Source organism: Harmonia axyridis, chromosome 1, assembly GCF_914767665.1.
Source record: "Harmonia axyridis chromosome 1, icHarAxyr1.1, whole genome shotgun sequence".
NCBI lineage: Eukaryota > Metazoa > Arthropoda > Insecta > Coleoptera > Coccinellidae > Harmonia > Harmonia axyridis.
Window position 1 is genome coordinate 1,156,568 of NC_059501.1, and position 23,638 is coordinate 1,180,205.

The 23,638-nt window shown below is 36.6% G+C and overlaps 2 protein-coding genes across 11 annotated transcripts in view; one reads left to right on the forward strand and one right to left on the reverse strand.

The window, feature by feature from the left end:
• The window catches only part of LOC123671538 (peripheral plasma membrane protein CASK), a 368,319-nt gene that overhangs the window by 89,962 nt on the left and 254,719 nt on the right, over window positions 1-23,638 (reverse strand). The gene's annotated exons all lie outside the window — the stretch shown is intronic.
• Window positions 2,037-6,166, forward strand: LOC123671537 (trichohyalin-like). Of its 7 annotated transcripts, XM_045605434.1 has the most exons (12): window positions 2,037-2,197; window positions 2,309-2,560; window positions 2,647-2,913; window positions 2,989-3,255; window positions 3,330-3,596; window positions 3,677-3,943; window positions 4,025-4,291; window positions 4,373-4,639; window positions 4,721-4,987; window positions 5,069-5,335; window positions 5,413-5,670; window positions 5,800-6,166. In XM_045605434.1, the coding sequence occupies exons 1-12, from the start codon at window positions 2,102-2,104 to the stop codon at window positions 5,989-5,991; spliced, it is 2,934 nt and encodes a 977-aa protein (XP_045461390.1). In that variant the 5' UTR covers window positions 2,037-2,101; the 3' UTR covers window positions 5,992-6,166. The 7 variants fall into 7 exon arrangements, with proteins under 7 accessions (XP_045461390.1, XP_045461393.1, XP_045461394.1 ...); XM_045605437.1 differs by lacking the exon at window positions 5,069-5,335; XM_045605438.1 differs by lacking the exon at window positions 4,025-4,291.

Sequence of the window (23,638 nt, forward strand, 5' to 3'; positions counted from 1 at the left end):
TACTTTTCATATAATTTCGGCAATTAAAAGTCGCATTTCAAGTGAAATTGAACATGATGTAGAACAACTTATGAATGTGAATGTAATTATGGAATTTCATTGGAGTTGAATCAGTAATAATTACATATTCTGTATATTTTCGAAACCAATTGTGTCACCTAATAAAGGCTGTAAATTATTTGTCACTAATTTCTACCTGGACTATAATGTTGATTTCAAAACCAATAGAAAAATATATAGGGATTTCCAATAGGAATTTAAATTAATAATAGTGGCTACACTATGTAATATTTTTCAACATTTCTTTCGTCATTTGTGTTCAGAGGTTATGGCATTTTATCATGGAAGGATACACGTTTCAACAACGTTAAATTGTTAAAATGTTCTATCTACCAAGTATAGGGTGTTTTTTTTCGAGGTATATAACTTTAAGTTGGCATTACTGTTCAAGATGGCGACCGATTTAACAGCGCTTGCAAATAGTGCAATTTTATTCGAAAATAATGGTTCTGTGCGGAATACGTATCGCGCACTACGTCCATTTTATTTTGTTTAGCGATGAAGCGCACTTGTGGTTGAATGGCTACGTCAACAAACAAAACTGCCGCATTTGGAGTGAAGCTGATCCTCAAGTGTATGTCGAAACATCGTTACATCCAGAAAAACTGACTGTTTGGTGCGCTTCATGGGCTGGTGGAATCATCGGTCCGTACTTCTTCAAAAACGATGATGGCCAGAACGTTACAGTCGATGGTGATCGGTATAAAGCCATGATTACCAACTTTTTTATTCCTGAATTGAACAACCATGATGTCCAGGAGCTGTGGTTCCAACAAAACGGCGCAACATGTCACACAGCTCGTGCCACAATCGATTTATTGAAAGACACGTTTGGTGACCGCCTAATTTCACGTTTTGGACCTGTGAATTGGCCTCCAAGATCTTGTGATTTAACACCGCACGACTACTTTCTGTGGGGCTATGTAAAGTCATTGGTCTATGCGGATAAGCCACAAACCCGTGACCATTTGGAAGACAACATTCGCCGTGTTATTGCCGATATACGGCCACAAATGTTGGAAAAAGTAATCGAAAATTGGACGTCCAGATTGGAGTACATCCGAGCCAGCCGTGGCGGTAATATGCCAGAAATCATATTTAAAATGTAATGCCACAAGATTATCTTGCGGATAAATAAAATTCATATCAATCGAATAATCCATCGTTGTTTTATTGCAATTTAAAGTTCTATAGCTATAAAAAAACACCCTTTACTAAGTCGTAGTTGGTATAAATTTGTCCACAATATGAGGAATAGTGAGTCTAATAACTTAATATTATCGTCTTTGAATTCTTCTTGAATTTCACTTATTTTGATGAACGTTGTTGAAGAGTGTATCGTTCCATGACTAAATGGCATAATCTATTGAACAGAAATGACAAAAGGAATGTGCTGCCGTTATAAACATTTAAAATTGTACTATTCATATTGACAAATCTAATGGAATGATATTCCTGATCGAAATAACGGATTTCAATATAATAGATTCTGAAAAAAGACAGAAGTTGAATTATAGTGATGATTCTTTGTTTTTCTATTCGATGAAAAAAAATTCCTTGAATATTTCGATTTGAATATCTCATTTCGATTGCCAGAAGAAACATCAAGAGAATTCGGTAGGAAACAAATTAAGATGTACAGGATAGAAAAACGATTTCAGCTAAAATGGCCAACTTCAGTCACTGCGTAATTCGATATCTTTCTAGAACTTGGATCCTTTCCAATCGAAAACAAACAAACAACAAGGAGTGCCTTTCTGCTCGACAAATAAGCGTAACCGATAATATTTTTTGGATTGCCCTTGAACTTGCGCTCGCTATTGACTGCGAAATTAGGCAAATCTGTGTAAATCACGCCATGATACCTTATTTGGAGTACTGAAAAAAATCAAAACACTCCGATCTACTCGAGAGATAATTTGAATGGCACTCGACAAGTCTGGAAATCTGACTGATAATACTCTGAGGAATAGTATAAAACCGAGATGTTCCTAACAATCGTCCTCTTTGGAATCACGTCTGAAACGATTCAATAAGCAGAATGAAGACTGCAGCGCTATTTTTCTTTGCTACAATTGTTTTGTACGTTCAAGCCGTAACCGATGATGAGGCTCGTCATCAATGGTTAGAATTCCAGGTGAGTTTTTTTTAACTTTACATTTTTCTACTTTACAACTATTTTTTTTTCATTATTTTTCTATATAATTGTTTTTTTTTCAATAACTATTCTATACGTTTTCTTATCCAGGAAACCTACCAAAAGTCATATAGATCTCCTGTCGAAGCCGAAAAACGTTTTACTATCTTCAAACAACACCTAGAAGAAATCGAGGAACACAACAAGCTCTATGAAGAAGGTAAAGTGACATGGACAGAAGGAGTTAATAGATTTTCCGACTGGACTGAGGAAGAATTGAAAGAGTATATGAGTCACGGTGTACTTCGCAGTGCTTTTTCGAGTGAAGATCAAGAAATTCAACGTAAATGGAACGAATTTCAGGTAAAAATGAGTAAATTTTAATAATAACTCATCAAAAACTAAGAATTATAACAAATGATGAATTATATTCACCTATTTTCTTCTAGGCAACCTACAAAAAATCCTACAGATCCCCAGTTGAAGCCAAAAAACGATTCGAAATCTTCAGAAACAATGTCATCAAAATGGAAGAGCACAACGACCTCTACGAACAAGGATTGGTCACCGACAAACAAGGAATCAACCAGTTCGCTGATTGGACTGAAGAAGAATTCAAAGCCTGGGTCCACAAAGGTTTGATCAACAAAAATGTCCGTGTTGGAAAAATTGCACCTGAAGAAGAGCTTATTCAACGTAGATGGAACGAATTCCAGGTAAAAATATGGGTTTACATTTAACTATTGGAAAATAAACTTAGGAAATATACATCAATTTGAAATGTTTTTTAGGCCACCTACAAGAAATCATACAGATCCCCAGTTGAGGCCAAGAAACGTTTCGAAATCTTCAAGAACAACGTCATCAAAATAGAAGAGCACAACGACCTCTACGAACAAGGATTAGTCAGTGACAAGCAAGGAATCAACCAATTCGCTGACTGGACTGAAGAAGAATTCAAAGCCTGGGTCCACAAAGGTTTGATCAACAAAAATGTCCGTCTTGCAAAAATTGCACCTGAAGAAGAGCTTATTCAACGTAGATGGAACGAATTCCAGGTAAAGAGATAGGTCCACAATGAATTATTATGAAAAATATCTTAGAATACAGTTTTTAACCAACATCTTTATAGGCAACCTACAAGAAATCCTACAGATCTCCAGTTGAGGCTAAGAGACGTTACGAAATCTTCAAGAACAATGTCATCAAAATGGAAGAGCACAACGACCTCTACGAACAAGGATTAGTCAGTGACAAGCAAGGAATCAACCAATTCTCTGACTGGACTGAAGAAGAATTCAAAAACTACGAAAACAAAGGACTCCTTCCTCAAGAAGAACGTCTTGAGAAATTCGTACCTGAAGAAGAGGCTATTCAACGTAGATGGAACGAATTCCAGGTGAACAGATACCTCCATATTCCACTATTACGAAAAAAACCTATTTGGAAATATTTATTTCAACTTGAAATGTTTTTCAGGCCACCTACAGAAAATCCTACAGATCTCCAGTTGAGGCCAAGAAACGTTTCGAAATCTTTAAGAACAACGTCATTAAAATGGAAGAGCACAACGACCTCTACGAACAGGGATTAGTCAGTGACAAGCAAGGAATCAACCAATTCTCTGACTGGACTGAAGAAGAATTCAAGAACTACGAAAACAAAGGACTCCTTCCCAAAGAAACTAATGTTGAAAAGGTTATGCCTGAAGAAGAGGAAATTAAGAGCAAATGGACTGAATTCCAGGTAAAGAAATATGTCCAGATTCAAACAAAATAAGAAAAATCAGGAAATATTTTCGTATATTTCAACTTGAAATGTTTTTAGGCCACCTACAGGAAATCCTACAGATCACCAGTTGAGGCCAAGAAACGTTTCGAAATCTTCAAGAACAACGTCATCAAAATGGAAGAGCACAACGACCTCTACGAACAAGGATTAGTCAGTGACAAGCAAGGAATCAACCAATTCTCTGACTGGACTGAAGAAGAATTCAAAAACTACGAAAACAAAGGACTTCTTCCCAAAGAAAGTAATGTTGAAAAGGTTATGCCTGAAGAAGAGGAAATTAAAAGCAAATGGACTGAATTCCAGGTAAAGAGATATGTCCATATTCAAACCAAATAGGAAATATCAGGAAATATTTTCGTATATTTCAACTTGAAATGTTTTAAGGCCACCTACAGGAAATCCTACAGATCACCAGTTGAGGCCAAGAGACGTTTCGAAATCTTCAAGAACAACGTCATCAAAATGGAAGAGCACAACGACCTCTACGAACAAGGATTAGTCAGTGACAAGCAAGGAATCAACCAATTCTCTGACTGGACTGAAGAAGAATTCAAAAACTACGAAAACAAAGGACTCCTCCCCAAAGAAACTAATGTTGAAAAGGTTATGCCTGAAGAAGAGGAAATTAAAAGCAAATGGACTGAATTCCAGGTAAAGAGATATGTCCATATTCAAACCAAATAGGAAATATCAGGAAATATTTTCGTATATTTCAACTTGAAATGTTTTTAGGCCACCTACAGGAAATCCTACAGATCACCAGTTGAGGCCAAGAGACGTTTCGAAATCTTCAAGAACAACGTCATCAAAATGGAAGAGCACAACGACCTCTACGAACAAGGATTAGTCAGTGACAAGCAAGGAATCAACCAATTCTCTGACTGGACTGAAGAAGAATTCAAAAACTACGAAAACAAAGGACTCCTCCCCAAAGAAACTAATGTTGAAAAGGTTATGCCTGAAGAAGAGGAAATTAAAAGCAAATGGACTGAATTCCAGGTAAAGAGATATGTCCATATTCAAACCAAATAGGAAATATCAGGAAATATTTTCGTATATTTCAACTTGAAATGTTTTTAGGCCACCTACAGGAAATCCTACAGATCACCAGTTGAGGCCAAGAGACGTTTCGAAATCTTCAAGAACAACGTCATCAAAATGGAAGAGCACAACGACCTCTACGAACAAGGATTAGTCAGTGACAAGCAAGGAATCAACCAATTCTCCGACTGGACTGAAGAAGAATTCAAGAACTACGAAAACAAAGGACTCCTCCCCCAAGAAAAAAATGTTGAAAGGGTTATGCCTGAAGAAGAGAAAATTAAGAACAAATGGACTGAATTCCAGGTAAAGAGATACATCCACACTCAACGATCGTACTAATAATTTGAAGGAATATGTTCTTAAACTCATTAATTTTACAGGCAACCTACAAAAAATCCTACAGGTCCCCAGTTGAAGCCGTGAAACGTTTCGAAATCTTCAAGAACAACGTCATCAAGATGGAGGAACACAACGACCTCTACGAACAAGGATTGGTCAGCGACAAACAAGGAATCAATAGATTCTCTGACTGGACTGCAGAAGAATTCAAAGAATACGTCAACAAAGGATTGCTTCATGACGCTACTGTTGGTACTAGCGACGATGAAGATATGATGAAAAGATTCAACGAATTCCAGGTATTATGTTATACAGTTATTTTTCATTAAAGCTGTTATTTTCAACAAATCCCAATAAATTTCATCGAGTTATTCACATGCTCCCTCTTCAGAAAACGTGCATCGTTAACACTGGTAATTTCTTTGCAGAAAAAATTCGGCAAAAGCTACAGCTCAGCCGAGGAAGCCAAGAAACGCTTCGAGATCTTCAAGGAGAACGTGAAGAAGATAGACGAACACAACGCTCAGTTCAGAGAGAGGAAGACCACTTTCGAAATGGAAATCAATCAATTCACCGATTGGACCCACGAGGAGTTGGTCAACTGGCTCAAGGACAATTAGATTTGAGCAACTGAAGAATGACTTTTGGTAGATAGGAAACCATGATCACGCACAACTGTCACATAATAACTTTTCTTTGATTATTTGTACTTTGGTAGATGGAATATTATTGTACATTTTTTTCGTGGAATTATATGATCATTTTTTTCTATTCAATATATAATGAGGAAAATTATAAAAACTTTTTTTTTGATAGTATCCCTACCCAGAAGTCTTCCTTTTGATATAATCACAACTTCCTACTTTCGAATTCTGTTTTTGAATCACAATAAAACAGATGAAAGGCTAACAATGCTACAGTTTGAAAAAGTGAAAGGAGCGAAAAAATTTCGAAATGAAGTTAGTCTAAGGTTGATTTCTAACTTAAAACGAACTTGTTACTAGTTCATGACGTGAATTTTCTAGAATTCTTATAATTTTGAGAATGGGGCATCTTGAGAAATTTTGGACCTGCTTTCATCGATATGTATGATTTTATAATCACATATTAAGTTATGAACTCTAAAAATGACAAAATTAATAATCAACAAAAAAAATATTTCAAAATAACTAAAACTAAAAAAAAATAGTTAAAGTTTTAGTTGAACGGTTAACATATTGTTATCCGTTTACTCAATTTGTAGATACAGTTTTAGTTATTTTGAAATTTTCTTTTGGTTTATTATTAATTTTGTCATTTTCAGAATTGGAATTATAATTCCAAGACAAAAATTAACAAAATATATCACAAAGATATATTATTGTGGAGAAATACACACAAAGAAGTCAATTTTTTATATTTAAATTACATATTTAGATTGGTTAAAAATTCGGTATCTTTTATAGGTCAAAATAAGTTTTTTTATCTAAACAGACATACGGAGCATTCAAGGTTAAAAATTCGGTATCTTTTATAGGTCAAAATAAGTTTTTTTATCTAAACAGACATACGGAGCATTCAAGAGTTTCAAGATTTTTTCTTTGTTTCTTCATAACTCTTATTGAGTTAAGAGGAAAAAATTTAAAATAAAGGTTCCGATCAAGTTAAGTTAAGGTTCACATCAAGTAGTATGGCTGGTTATAGTATTCACCAAGACGGGATATAGTACTTTTTCGCACAATAGACTTTTTTGTAGAGACTGGTCGATTTTGAACAACTACATAGAACATAGATAGATAGATATATAGATATGAGTTTATTCAACATAATATAATGTATTATACAATATGAAATATGAAGTAAACTTTGAAGAAAAAACAAAAAAAACTGTGAGTTATTATTATATAACTGTTTACAGTTATACAATATAAAATTGGTTTTAATCTATCAATAAGTAGCAGCTACTCAGCTCAATATTTGACCTATATAAATATTCTTTTAAGATAGAGAAATACCAAACTTTCAAACAATAAAGCATGTGAAGATGAAATTTTATTAGCAGAGGAAATTTAAATGGGGTATCATACATTTCAACGTTTGATACAATAGCACAGATAAAAACCTCAGCAAAATCTCTGTATAGGTGTAGTGATGAGTTTGTGTAGATATTTGTTTACAGAATAAGCTGACATATTTATATGGAAAGGTTTCTTCTTCATCCAAACAGAACCTTTTCCATCCTTCCTTTTCGCCAAAAGTTGACGACGTATTCATTAAAATTTAATCTGAAAACAAGAACGATAAGAACCAGAAGTAATAAATGTTAAAGTTTTCAATATATTGGTTTGAAGTTAGCGACCAATTCTAAAAAAGAATCTGAAACTGAGTGGATAGCTTGGTAACCATCATGAAATTCATAAATTGGACACGTATTTACCAAGTGGTCAATGGTTCCTTCTACACCACACTCACATAGTGGGCTTTCAATAGAATGCCATTTGAAAAGCATACTATTGCAACGACCATGACCAGTCCTAAGTCAGTTTAAAATACACCAAATTTTCCTAGGGAGATTGAAACCTGGAACTTCCTATAAAAAATCAACGATTAGACTTTTGTTGAAGACACTACAAGAACTCCATTCCAAACGCCAAATTTCCTTGTCCCTTTCATCAGATTGAAGGAAAGTATTAATCCATAAAGGTTTACGCGACTCTAATCTGGCAGTTCTAGTACCTGGGAGGTAAGATACAATTGGTAATAAGTTCAGGTAGAAATGAGATTTTTTGGCTGCAAGTTGGCTGTATGACCATTTTGAATTTGATGAATAAGTTTGAGAATCGTGGCAGAATTTCTTCGGGAAACGCCACTGAATATCCCGAAAAGTTTCCCAGAAAGATAAATTGATGCAGAAGACGTTAGTGTAGCGCTGCATCAATTAGGATCTCGTACTTTATAACGACAAAACACTGAGCCTGCCCCGTCTTCGAAATATATAAACTCTAATTCCAGCGGATACGACCGATGGATGCCCCAAGATAAATGAAATCCTGGGATGGGGGACAAAGAGGGCTTATTGTTCCGTTGGAAAAGTGGGTGGTTGCTGCAGATTATAACCACTCTCCCTTCTCCTCCCATGCATCCTTGCCATTCGTCCGTGTTTTTCCTTCAATTATTTCCGTGATGAATATGTCAAGCTGAAGAAGGTCGAAGAGCTATTATTTTTCATGTCCCACTTTTGAAGGATTTTGTGTGTCGTTTAAAGTGGAAACTGACATGAGTCATCATTTAGATTAAGTAATGTTGTTGTCTCGAATGCCCGATACCGAAGATTCTAAGGCCTCTGTTTGATGAATAATTTTGTTACTTCCAGAGAGATTGTTTATTCTACGTGAATGAAGGACAGTGAGAAAATTCCTAGCCGGTGACGGACAGGCCCAAGTACTGGCGGGATCAGGAAGAAGAAGACCAGAGGGGCTTCGAAGACTGGATACGACTGAGCTCTATTTTCTGATATTTTAAATATCTGCGGGATTGAGAAAGCTGCCTGCGAGGGGGGTCACCTCCGAATATTCACGGTTCCAAGGTCATGCTCAGTATTCGGTAGGACCAGCACGGCGTAGTGTATTTTGAGTTGTTAAGACCGACTAAAACAATCAGAGTCGATCGTTATTATAATAATAATAATAATAATAATATTTCTTTATTTCAAGTAAATTCAAAGTTACAGTATGAAACTAAAACTAACAATTTAAATGAAATGACGTCAAAATTCTGAGCTTTATCCAGCTCGATCAAAATATTCCCTTAAGCTATATGGTTCTAAACTAATAAGCAGATGTTTTACCCTATTTCGGAATGTTTTATAATGTGTTATACATTTTATTTCATTTGGCAATTTATTAAAAGTTTTGATAGCCATATAAGAAGGACATTTCTCAGTTAATGTAAGTCTATGAGTTGGAAAATTTATATCTAGGTTTCTGGTATTATAACTACTGGGATTTTCAACTGAGAATTTATGCTTATTCTTATATAAAAACATTAAACATTCAAACAAGTATAAACCACATACCGTAAAAACATTCTTAATTTTAAATTTTCCCCTACATGATTCTCTATAACCCATTTTACAAATAATACGTATAGCTCTTTTCTGAATTAAAAATATGTTTTCTAAATTTTCATTATTTCCCCAAAAAATAATACCATACTTGAGAGTGCTTTCGAAATTTCCAAAATATATAATTCTCAAGGTATTCTCACTCATATACTCTGTAATTGATCTAAGTGCAAAACAAATTTTACTTAATCTTCTACAAATAATTTCCGTATGCTGGCGCCAGTTCAAGAATCGATCAATATATATGCCAAGGAACCTTACTGACTCAGATATTTTGAAATTAAATTGTGACAAAGCAATATTATCTGACTTTTCTTTTTTTGATCTATTTGTATCAAATAGCAGGACTTTTGATTTATTCTCATTTAATATTAGATTATTTTGATCGAACCATGCTTTTGACTTTACAAAAATGTGACTTGCTCTTCTTGTCAGCTCTTCAAAATCTTCTGCACCAGTAAGTAAATTCGTGTCGTCGACGAAATTGACAATATTTCCTTCACTATTTTGAATTATGTTTCCCAAGTCATTCAGGTAAATTATGAAAAGTAATGTTCCAATGACGCTTCCTTGATCTATTCCTATCGTTCTTGTTAGTATTTTCGATTTGCTGGTAATATTGTCTTTTGTGAAGGTAACTCTTTGTTTTCTATAAGACATGTAGGATTTCAGCCAATCATTTGCATTTCCTCGCACACCATAAAATTCCAGTTTTTTAAGCAAATATTTCATATTCAATGAATCATAGGCCTTGGAAATGTCCAAGAATATTCCCAATGCCATTTTTTTGTCTTCGAGTAATTCCAAGATGTGCTGTACAAACTGAAAGATGGCTGTTTGTGTCGATCGTCCATGTAAATATCCGTGTTGAGTGTGATTGAATAGTTCTTCTTCATTGAAAAAATTTATGATTCTTGCAGATACCAGCATTTCAAAAACTCTAGAGAAACTCTATTGAACGCAATTAATGCGTTTGAGCCGAGCATTGAAAGACATACGGCCACAATACAACGAGAAACATGATTAAGTGATCTTACAGCATGACAATGCTCGAAGAGCCCATGTTGCGAAAGTGGTCAAGACATACTTGGAAACATTGAAATGGGAAGTCCTACCCCACCCGCCGTATTCTCCAGATGTTGCTTTCCTCAGGCTATCATTTATTTCGATGAATGGCACAAGACCATATTATTATTATTATTATTATTATTATTATTTCGAAATCATTATTTCATGGAGATTATGAGTTTAATATAAAAATTGGGTATTCTCATTCGAAAAAGTAGTGTGGAATCGTGTTTGACCATTTTAAGACCATCCTATAAAGTCAAAAATGATTTGAGCTCATTCACGATTCCGTGAAAACATGAAAAAAAAAAAATTATCGACCGTTTGAGCACTATTGACTCACCAAGGTGTTATTGAGACATGAATGATAAGCTCTTCTTTTTTTCGATTTTCAGCTTGAATTTTCTACGGTTCTGACGACGATATTGAGAAGAATTTCACACGGAGGTTGGAATTGACAATCTATACAGCGTGATTCATTCAAAACTTTGAATTGAAGATTCTATAAGACATCAAAATATGATGATTCTGCCCAACATGCGATATACAAATATTGCTGGTTTTCAAGATATCGGGTCTTTGAAGTGTATATAGATTTTAATTTTACCAGTAATATACCGGGTTCTAATCCTGGCTAGGTCATGGATGTTTAACATATCTGGTTATTTCCAAAGAGATTGTTTATTCTACGTAGATGGGCAGTGAGAAAATTCCTAGGCGGTGACGGACAGGCCCAAGTCCTGGCGGGATCAAGGAGAAGAAGACCAGAGGGGCTTCGAAGACTAGATACGACTGAGCTCTATGGTGATGGTTAGGTTAGAGGCTAATGAACGTAGCAGTCCATGCCTTCAACGAAAAAAAAAAAAAACAATTCAATTGGCCATTTTACGTTTTTAGGCATGTGAATTGCCAATTGGAACTCTAATTTAGAGCGACTAATCTCAGCTCAATCGAATCCTACGAAATTAAGAGAATATTGGGTAATTATCCATATTCTTTTTGGATTTTCTGTGATTTTGATGATGATGTCGTCAGCTTGATATTTCGCACAAAGCTTTAAATTGTAAAATTTCAACTTTTTCAGATTTGTGGCCTAAGAAAATCTCTGTCGATAAAAATTTAAAAATGATGCACAACATCGATCTGTTCAAATTCGTGGAAATTGTACTTCAAAATTGAAAAGACCTCATTTTTCTCTGTTACACAATATTTTTTTTTTGCAACATGGATGACAAGCCCCCAAATGCTCTTGACTTCAAGTCAGTGCTTTTCCACTCCATTTCAATTGAATTCTGGAACATTTTCCTGTCTCACATAAGAAAGAGACTAATGCAAAGTTTCGAATATTATCGAATGCCGTCGAATCGAAGCAACTAATGAACCAATTCTCGTAAATTATCTCCCCAAATTGAATGGGAACCAGCCGGACCGAGAAAATAAATCTCCTATCGAAATTCCGCATTTATGTCCCGTGAAATTCGGCTTTAACTATTCCGCCCACGCAAATACAACCCCCCCCCCTCGCTGCACCCTTCGTCGCGTTGGCACCATCCCAACAATGAAAAATTCTCGGCCTGTGTCGATCTGGTCGAGAATTTACCACACCGGCATTCCTCCTGTCTTTCTTCTCTACGTGATGGGCGCAAGAAAGAGTGAACCTTTAGAACAGGCGTTCCGAAACTGGGGGTGAATCAGCCATTCTGTAGGGGTAACGGAGATTTTAATAATTAAGACCTGAATTCTACGGTGTTGAAAGGAGGTCAATGTGAAGGAAATTGTTAAGGTAATTAAGTTTTTCTCTTTCACTTCGGGAAAGAAGAATTAAGTAGTAAGACTTATGCCGCTTTGCTAAACATTATTCACAATTTTTCGCTATTAGTTATTTCTTTTGTTACAGTTATTCATAATTTAACTTAACTTTCCCAATCAGCCTCTTCTCAATGGATATGCTCTCTCGCAAAATCCAAACGCGCCCTTCGATGTTCTGGGGTAAGAGCTGGGCTTCTTGCCGCGACACGAGGCCTTAAATCATATTCTCTGAGGCGATTTCTTATTGTCTGAGTACTAATTTGCACCCCATGAGTTTGCTCAAGCTGATTTTGAAGGAGGCGAGCAGTTGCAAACCGTTGTCTCAACGAAGAAACTCTCTAGTAACGTTCTTGAATGGAAGTTGTTACCCGTGGTCTACCCTGTCCAGGATTTCGGACATTCATACCTATCTCCCTTAATCGCTGCAACATTCTGGACACACTTGTATGGGAAACTCCAAACCTTTCTGCAATTCTTGTGTATGTCCACCCTTCTTCTCGCAAAACTACCGCTTGGGCAAATTCCTCTTGGGTCAAATTGCGTGTTTCGCGTTGCATAGCGATCGAGTATAGAAAATCAAACGAAAGAAAAAATATTGATCACTTGAATTGATCGAGAACAACTGATTTCATAATGGAGCCAATACATTCAAAATCTGATAATCTCATCTTTTTTTATTCCTGCTGGGAAAAAACATCTGTATTGAAGAAAAACGTTGAAAGTGGATAACATATGCATGCATAATTCTGATAAAAATAATTATCATTGAGAACACCTTCAGTTTTAGAATACATTTGAGATTTCCATAATGTGCGTTAATTCTTTTGCGCAGTGTACGTAAATATACGTTAAAATTGTAAGACTAACATGGGTTACAACATCGGAAAGGTTAGGAACCACTGCTCTAGAAGATATCAGCGCGTCAGTCATTCGTGATTGCGATGAAGCGAAGAGGAAGGAGATTGGACTGTCGACGGGCGCTCGAAAAAGAGATACCTCTGGAAATGTTCTACCGTGAATTGAAGGCGGCCGTTAGCCATTTTATGGCGCGTCTTCTATCGAAGGAAGTCTTGGAGCAGAAAATTACCGGAATACAATATGGGGAGGGAGATGCGAGCCAAGGTTGCTTTTAGGGGATGCGAGAAGAACGAAAACGTGATAGATTTTTGGGACTGGCTGAGGGACAGGTTAATTATTATGTTATGAAAGTTTCATATCATCAGAAATAACAACATTGGGAAATTGAACAAAGATGATATAATATTATACTGAAATATATGCAACTCAGAGTTACCATATCCATACCATAAGAAGCTTGAATTATATCATTTAGTTCCAAAATTCAATATTCAAACCAAAACTACAGACTTCTCGTTGGCACAGATTGTATCGATTATACAATCAATTGTTTCACAGAAACATAATAGGAACCTACTGAGAGCACTAACTAATAACATTTTCACCAACTATAGCAGAAAACAAAAATAACAGGGTCCAAGAAATGAAGACATAGGTACATTAAAGAACTAAGTCCCTCTTCAAGAAACATCAGAACCTTATATTAACTAAACTCGAAGAAGCAAATATCACAGAGGCCCGAGGATTATCCGACGAAAATCTTTGAGATGAGATCTGCTATTCAAAAAAGATTCAATAAAACAAAAGGTTGGTCATTATCTTAATCAGGAAATGAACTAATACCGGAATCCAAAGAAAAAAACTCACAAAATTTAACTCCGTAGTTCCAACATAGTATCTTCTTCTTAAGGTTTTGCTCCTAAGGCGATTGGAAATCATACTAACATCATACAACATAGTATTGATTATGGACTCTCAAAAATTCACGAAGAAGAACTGAAATTGATATTTTGTAACAATGATAATAGAAATTACATAAAAGACAATTTCTACTATGCAAAAATAGCAGTATGTTTTGAACGTTGGAGTTGAATGAAACTTTCCAACGCCAAAAGGAGACTGCCAGCGGAAAGTCAGAGGTAGAATTCCTGAAGATTAATCTCTGCATGTAGTCAAGATGAACTGCAGGAATAAGAAATAAATGAAACAGAGCAAACGAAATTAAAATAAGGCGGCATATCTTTTCTCTTCTCTCAGGCAGTCATTTGTCTTATACTTGGTTCACAGTGCTCTATTTCATCATTGCCTTCCAGGTGTGTTTCGTGGAAGTGGAATTTTTCTTTGCAAGTGTAATATCGTGTACTATAATGCTGTGAATGTCAAACAACGCCACGATAAAAATGTCTTGCTACAGACACAATGAATTATATCTTATTTGTGGAAATTAGGCAAGATTGCTTTGATATTTTGCATTATGTCTGAGCGACTGTTATCTTGTTTCATAATTAAAATTTGTTCACTTCGAGACACCCGTTTTTTGTTGAGTCCATTGGCTGGAGAACTCAGAATCTCTGCCAGTTCGATCTTTTGTTTTGTACCCTGCTGGACAGTTTCGAGGGTAGATCATCTACCATATTGGCAAATCTGTAAATACTCATAGGAGCCTTGAGTATCACTTTGTATGGATTTGGAATTGGTTTGTATACAAGACTGCTTCTTAGGCAGGCTAATTCTGGACCTTTGAACAGGAGGTGTCATAAAAGTTTAATTTCTGAATTGTGGTACAGAAGGTAATCAGCAGTCTTTTAATAAGTTCCTTTTGCTGACTGCTGCTTTACAGTATGTTCTTCTAAGCCCACAAAAGAGTTCAGGCCAGCAAATGCCTTTTTTGTAAGTACCTCGACTTGTTCATTGCCTTTGACACCTCTATACCCTAGAACCTATGGTCGAGTCACTTTTGTAGATATTTTATGGCATTACAAGACTCCCAGTTCAACAAAGAGCTCTGGATGAGCGATTCCAAGTTCCTCAGAATAAGCTGACTGTTTTAATGTATATATGCGCTGCTTTGAGGTTTTTTAGAGATAATCTTGAACACACTTATAACTGACTAGTGTTTGTGCGTTCAAGGCTGAAAGTTATAGATAAGAACCCAGAGAAGAATGTTCTTTATTTGGTTGAATATTTTTTTTTGCCTGACACTTTCATTCCGTAGCCATCTAGAAGTCAAAGATGGAACTCCAACATAACTCCCCAACTGTCGCATACATTCTGAAAAAGTTTTCAAGAAGAAATACGACTTGAACTAGACCTCGTACAATACTTCAAATATTATATCGCCCAACTAATATTTAGAATTTTTTCTTTATCTTAGATTTATAGCGGCGAGTTCGGTTTCGTTCAGACATGATATAAGGCTTCTTCAGAAGTAATAAATAATCTGCGGCTGCCTTGTACGTTCGAGACTGTCAGGAACAGATCGGTTCTTTTCTCATTGGAGAAAAATTGGTATTGGACATCGAAATTATTCCTCTGAAATGTATTCCTCTCGAGACAAATTATTCGAGTAAAATGAAATTATGTAACAGAAAATCGATATGAAAAATGTCCAACTGAAGGAGAATTAGATTTGCAATGTGCGCCAATCAGACTGTCATAATCAGAATCAATTGTTTAATTATGATGAAATGTTGAAAAAAGTGGCCTACCTACGTCAAAAAATGATGACAAGTGGGATATTTTGAAATCAGAAGTTATCAAATCAATCAAAAATTGGGCATTATTATTTGAAAAAACGGGGTGGTATTGGACCAGCCTCTGAAGTCGAAAATAGTGGTATCGATTTCGTCCAAATTTGACATTCACCTAGCCCAAAATTTCCCAAAGTTATCGACCCGTCAAATTTCATTATTTTGTGTCATATAAAACAATTCCACCCAATCATGTCAACATTAGGTACACTGATAATTGCATTCAGTGCAATTATCAATCACTATGACAACACGATTGAGTTTAACAACTTCATTCCAAATGAATTTCAACATCACGTTTTGGGAATTATTATTATTATTATTATTATTATTACATGGAATAAGAGCTGAGGTTGGTAACCTATAAAAGCTCAGAAATGGAGAAAAGAAAATAAAAATAAAAATTAAATTAAACAGAAGTACATTACTAAACTAAACTAAAGTAAACCAAAAAGCACAAAGGTAAATATACAAAGTCACCGCCGAGTACACCATCCATCGTATAATATATATAATTGGTAATTCGGAATAAGGACTACAGAATCAGAAATATCAGTATGCAACCAAGGTTCAGTAATGAAAATGAGCGATGGACCATGCACTCTAACAAATGAGAGAAGTTCATGATATTTCGAATGGAGAGATTGAATGTAAGTATAAATTAAACTCCATTCCTGCATGGCACCACTACCACTCAGTTTTCTGGAGTCTGGGATACAATTGTTGGCTCTCCCCTGACGTACTTTATTGTCAAGTCCCTTTCTCCGGACGTTTCGCGTTCCTTCAGATCAAGGCGAAGCTGACTCAGAGTTGCTAACTGGTGAGGAGTCTTGTCATCAGAAACTAGTACGCGCTTGAAATCTCCAGAATTGAGAAGCTTCTTCTTGTTTCTCAGCAATGATCCCACAACCCCGTTGTTCGAAAAGGAAATTAATTAATTAAGGAATGCTTAAGTTCAAAGTATAAATGCGCTATAAACAAAGAAAAATTCCCAGAAATACAACATATAGTCACAAATGTATTTTGGGAATATTTATGGATTTTTGCTGCGAACGAGAATATGAATTGAATGAACATAGGAGCCTAGAAGAATTGACGTTGATACTAAAAGATTGGGCTGTCAATATGAGAAAAAAAGACGGGACCGATTATAAAGTAACGGTAAAGACAAACTAGAACGTTTTGTGCAAACTCTAGCAAAAAAGTACTATAAAGACTTTTATAATAATTGACCCGTTCAACAAGATTGTATTCAAATCAACTCAAGATGCCCACGATGCAATATTGATAGATCATCTATAGTAGACAACAACAATCTAATGTTTAGTTGAATTTTAATAGAGCCATACAATTTTTTTTCAAAAAATTTTCCGCCGAATATTCCGCGAGCATTGAAAAATGCCTCATAATTTTAAAACAAATTTCTCAAGCACGTATCTTGATTACCAAGAACAAGCTTCAGATTGTCATGAAATTATCTCGCGTTTTTTTTCAATATTCTAGGGATATTACCACTGAAAATGAACAGCAACAAACGCGATGTATCTAAGCGAGCACACAAAGCCAGAGCGAAGTTTTAATAAAACGAGCGTAAACGATAATAACCGATACTATAATCCGATTGTAAATATTTGATATCACACAGCACGCTCTAAATTACACACAACGTACACAGACACACAAGGGAAAGAGCTCAAACTCTATTTAACTTAGAGTAGAAACGATCGCCAAAAGTAAACTGGGATAATGACGAGAGAAGAGTTACTTTTGATGAACGTGGGCACAACTTGAATTATGGTCCTCTGAAACGTTATTCACGCTTTTTATCATACTGTACTGCGGTTTCTCTTGTTCTCGAATTAGCCTCAATTTTCGCGTGTGTACCTGATGGAGTCGCATCATCAAAAGCTGCTCACAGCTCAACATAATCTCGTTTATATGCTCTCGTATTTCATTCCTGAATATGGCGTTTGTGTTTTTAGTGGAGTCGGAGGACTTTGTTTGAATAGTCTCCCAAAAATTCATTCTAGAAACGGAAACATTATCTATATTTGTTTTTTTTTTGTTAACAAGCACCTACGAAGAGTTCAAAGGCCTTTATTTGACAGAACTGAACGCTTCTGTGTGTCCAGAATGTTTTTTTGTGAATTCCTTCATCAGGATGACATCATCATAACACTCAATAAGTCTCAGGCCTCACAAGTGAAAATGTATCTATTCGTCAATATGGCCACATTCAGAAGTAATAAATATACTTCAAGGCTCCTCCAGTTTTTCTAAACTTCTTCTTTCCACATTAGATCCAAATTTTTTTCCCTGGAGCATTCTCAGTATAACTTGGATAGATCATATAACAAATAAAGAAGTGCAAGAGAGAAAGAAAAATACCTAGAAATCGTTTATACAGTTAAGAGAAGAAAGCTCGAATACCTGCGGCATATTATGAGAAATAAAGAAGGGTACCTCTGCAGAATATAAATTAAGAGGGGACTCGGAAGAATAAGAATATCATGGTTACGGAATCTGAGAACCTGGTGTTGGAAAAGCTCAGCACAGCTGTTTCGAGCTGCTACCAAAAAAATTATGATTGCCAACATTCGTAGCGGATAGGTGATTTAAGGAACAGAAAGAGCATTTTTTTGAGGTCTGCAAATAGCCAGTGATAAGTGGATGCAGGTCTGGAGAAGGGTGTGAAGCATAATTCAATCAATTTGACCATGGCTCTCATCAATTTGTGACAAGAAGAAGATCTTGATGAGAGAGATAATTTTCTTTTGGATATTGAGAAGTTAGCTGTTCATTTCTCCACAGGTTTCATACAATGATTCTATTTATCTTTTACTGTTGATGGTTTTATCATTTTCTAGATAGTATCTGAATAATATACCATGCAAGTCCAAAAACACGATTTCTATAACCTTGCCTGGCGTTGTTTGAGAATTTGGTCAGGAGTGTAGTGATGAATACATGTCACATCTACTGTCATAAATCGACGCAAAAAATCATCTTCATGTCTTTTCAACAGCTCTAAATATCGTTCGGAATCGACGATGTGGCGATATGGTCATACTGAACGTACTGTTCACCACGTCATCAAGACTCACTCTGTAGATGTTTCTTGTGTCCCAATAAATTTCACGTGCCTAGGTATTTTTTTTTATAGTCTCTGCCGAAATTTCAACCCATTTGAAGATTATTATGAGGCCTGAAATGGCCTCCAGCCGTTCAACATCAAATAACCTAAGAAAGAGTCGTTACACTATTATAAACGAGTGATTCCTGCAAATGATAGCGTCATAAGTTAACATGCGATGTTACACGGCCCATTGTTACTGGAATGGCTTTTCATCTAGAAGGCACTAGCCGTTCTTTCCTATTCCTTGACCAATATCTCTTATAATAACGACATGTTTCTGTAGCAAGAGCAGGTAGCAGTTAAGGTTGAAGTAACCCCACTCTTGTCCAACTTCAGAAAATAAACTAATTAATCACTAATTACTGTGTTATCTCTCATGGCACCTCAACTTTAAAGTTTATTTTGCCACCCATTGAACCTTTTTTCATCACTGCACCATCTACAGCTCGCCTTTTTGTTCCAGAGTTATAATGAACTCCAGTATCTTACAAGCTTTGAGGAGGATACATCTTCACTCCTACATGTTTTCCGTATATATATTTTTTTGTTGGCTTGCAACTACGAGACATTCTGTTATCAGCTGATCAAGAGATCTCGTCAGTTTTTGAAAACCTTATTACTATAAGGTGCTTCGAGATGTAGCATGTTCTAAATGAGATCCATATCCTTTTTGGATAAACTTACCATAACCGTCAGTTGAGCACGGCCGGCAAAGCGAAGAATCTTTTGGTTTCCCTCTGCTCAAAAAGCATCAATAACAACAAGACCGCCCCTATAACCCAGATAACTTGCTCCGATGTTAACACAGAACTTTCTTGTTCCGATGAATAATCTTACGATTGTATGTTAAGAAATTTAATTCTAGTGAATGAAGAATATTGAACGCAATTCGCAAGTACTAAATCTGATTGTAACATCCATATGGTACTGCGTACGATCGACGAATGATTATCTATCACACCACAAGATACAAAAGGCGGTAGGGCATGCAAAGTTTCAGAATTGCTTCAAAAACTAATTGGGGTTACAAATATGGGTTCCACTGAAATCATTTGGCATTTAACAGTAACTATTTTAGATTGCAAAATCGTGGGAATTTTCCATATTATGTTGAATGCCTAAACATTGACTTCCAAATAATTCGAAAGCGAAAGTAGTGTTATTATTCGTCTTTGTGAAATACGTAATGATTTTATCCCTCTTTCAATGAGGATAATTTTGAGGAATTTTGTTCATATTGGTCGGACTTCCATGTGTATAAAGGCGGCTTAGTAAAACTAAAATGTGGACAAACACAGCAGAGAGGAACAACCTCATGTTGTTTCTAAGAATCAAGATTGAAATATGAAAAGGCGGGCAGCAAACTGAGCCGAATTTCTGCCCCTCAAATGCAGGCGCCTAAAAAGGTCGCTTCACTCTTTCAACATTATAACGCCGGTCCTGTAGTTGAGATTAGAATCTGAACACACTATTTTCTTATAATTTTAGGATCCAATTCCGGGAATTCTTCAAGAATCGAGATGACAAACATTTTACGACACAGCCAATTCGAACATAACAGACACAGAATTCCACATGTTAGGTCAAATTCATTCCGAACTTCCGATTCCCCGAAGGGCGATAGATGATGGAAATATTCTCTTGCAGACTCCGGTCAGGATTGCGAACTTTCCGCACAAACTGCTCGAGCATTAACCTGGAGGAAATTTAATGGCACTCACTTCGTGTCCACGGAAGACAAACGGAATATTTTATGACCAGATGAGAGGTCCGCAATTTTATTGCAGGAGTATAACGTCGCTGGAAACAGATCAAGTTCGAAGTTCGACAGCATCAATCAAACCTTGGAAACTTCGAGGAATTTGAAGATCAGATGGGAATTTTAAAATTCGTCGTGAAAAACTTCTGAAAGCTTTCATGTGTTTCAATTATTACTCATGAATTTTTTTATTGCCTTCTCATTTTATTCTACTTCTTATTTAAATTATTCATTCGAGAAGTGTGTCAATGAAGTACAATATTTTAATTATGAGTACTCAGTTGTCATAGTCGAACATCAATTATATCATGATAGTTGGATAGGTGATAGTAGGTTGGGAAAAAAGTAATTTTGTATATTTCAATCTTACATTCATCCAAGTTGAGTGAAATTAGAACTGATTTGTTTCAATTTTTTTTGCCAACGATAATCCAACTACTCAATGCCCCGCTCGAAAGAGCTCTCATTCCTAAATTAAAAAAACTCAGATAACCAATTTTCACAGAACTCTTTCGAGGCCAAATTTGTAACCTCGAAAGCGTTGGCCATAGATCAAGTGATAATCACTTGGTTTCATGGACGTATTAAATGGTGGATACACAAGAACTTTTCATTAAAGCTCCCTGAGCTTCTGGCGCGTTAAGATATGTGTGGCCTGGCGCAGAAGATCCCGAAGAAACACGATTCCTCTTCTCTTCGCTAATGCTGGTCAATTCTATTCTCTCTCCAGCTTCAAACACAGCAACACCTTCCTGGACATCAATCCTGGTTTAGTCATGGGCCACTTCGCTGGCTTTCGACCACGATCTCTGTCGCTTGACGTTGTATTTTCATCTCCAGTCACCACCTGCTTCAAAAATGTGTTGATTTTGTTGCGATTCAGCAGCGATACGCAGATGGGAATTATATCAATATGGTTTTCTACATCAGAAGGTGTGGCACATTGATTTTTTTAATCTAGCCTTTTGAAAATGGTTCAAAACATCTTATGCTCGATGTTCAGCTCCAAGGCGAAACTAACTTTGCTAAAATGGTGGTCTATCTCGATGTTCACCATCATTTTATCATTATTTTTGACGACATTCTTGCTAGAGCGTGGTTCATCATTCGCCTCAACTGCATCAAAACGGAATCACTCGAATCACTGTTGTGCAATACGAATGTAAATATACCTACTTTTAACAGACCACGTGGAAAATGGAGCTTTCATCTTAATAATAAATAATAATCAGATGGACATATCAATCCCATGACAACAGACTAGTATAATAGCTCTAAAGGAATCACCAGTTGGTCGCAGGAATGTGCAAAGATTATGCAAATGTTGGAGTGATAACCTGAATTCATTTCATTAATCCTCAGCATAACCTCACTTCTACCGGAAGATCATGTGCATTGAATTATACAATGCATTACCAAGACATATAAGAGATTGACAATTTAAAAATTTCGCAAAGAAGTCCATAGCCTATGTTGGCAATTTCGTCTTGGTGTTTTTTCTTGGACATTTCCCAAATTCATGATGATTTTTGGTGATTAAGTTTTTGTTTGTTTGTTTGAAGATGGAGAATCTTTCATGTGGGACTGTTTGAGTAACTCTAAAATGCCGAGATAATAGCTGTTTATGTGTGTGCCCAGAAGTGTCTCAAAATGAACCTCAAGGGGGCGCATATCTACATCACCACGGACAGTCAAACCACGCTGATATCCCCGGAATCGGATTGCCAGGGGTCTCAGCTGACTTGGAAGTGCCGTAACACCATAAAGCAACTGGCCAGAGGAAATAAGGTGACTCTACTATGGCTACCAGGGCACTGTGGGGTTGAAGGAAATGAAAAAGCAGATGAACTTGCAAAAAGTGCATCAAGGTTAACACCTCCTGGACCTGAGCCTTTCTGTGGGCTCGGGAAAGACCAATATAAAGCTGCGGTCCAGCTATGGGAGTTGAACAACAGTATAATCCACTGGACTAACACTCCTAGACTTGTTCAGGCAAAGAAATTCTTGAAGATTTCACCTACCTACGCCAAAAAGCTCTTGAAGCTGAGCTGAGCCGAGCTTCGGGTGATGGTGGGACTACTGACGGGACACTGTCGGTACAAACATCATTTGTACCGTATGGGAAAGTCAGCAGACGAGATTTGCAGGCTCTGTGGATCGGAAGCAGAAACAGCCGAACACATGGTATGCAAGTGTCCAGAGCTGGCTGGCCTAAGAACCATTCAAATGGGTAAGCCGGTCGTGGATACCAGAGAGGTAACGGCCAAGGCCCCTAAGGAGGTTATCAACGCCATTGACCATCTCCTTGGGTTTCTATGAATGAGTAGGGTAGAGAACAAAAGATCTGCATGGTCGCAGTTCCCGGAAGGCTTACCGAACCAAAACGACCCCAGTTCAAATAATAATAATAATAATAATAATAACTCTAAAATGACCTCAATTCTTAAGCATCTCGTTCATCCATTTCAACATCACGTCGACGATCTTGGACCCACGTCCTCTTGTCTAGTCTCTCCCAATTAATCTCCGAGCTCTCGTCTCCGACAAGGATATCTACAACGTAATTCACCACCCCGCAACACTATGTTGGCATTCGCCACCATTTTCCACCCGGAGAACAAGGGTGTTCACCCCGTCGTCATAATTGCTCCACGCCACCCCTCGAATTCCATCTAGCCATAACTCCGTGCAGGGCGTTAGGAATGTTTCCCGATCCGAATCATTGTCGCAAACTATGCGGACTGGGAGATTAACAATCCGACATACGGTAATACGTTAAGTACAC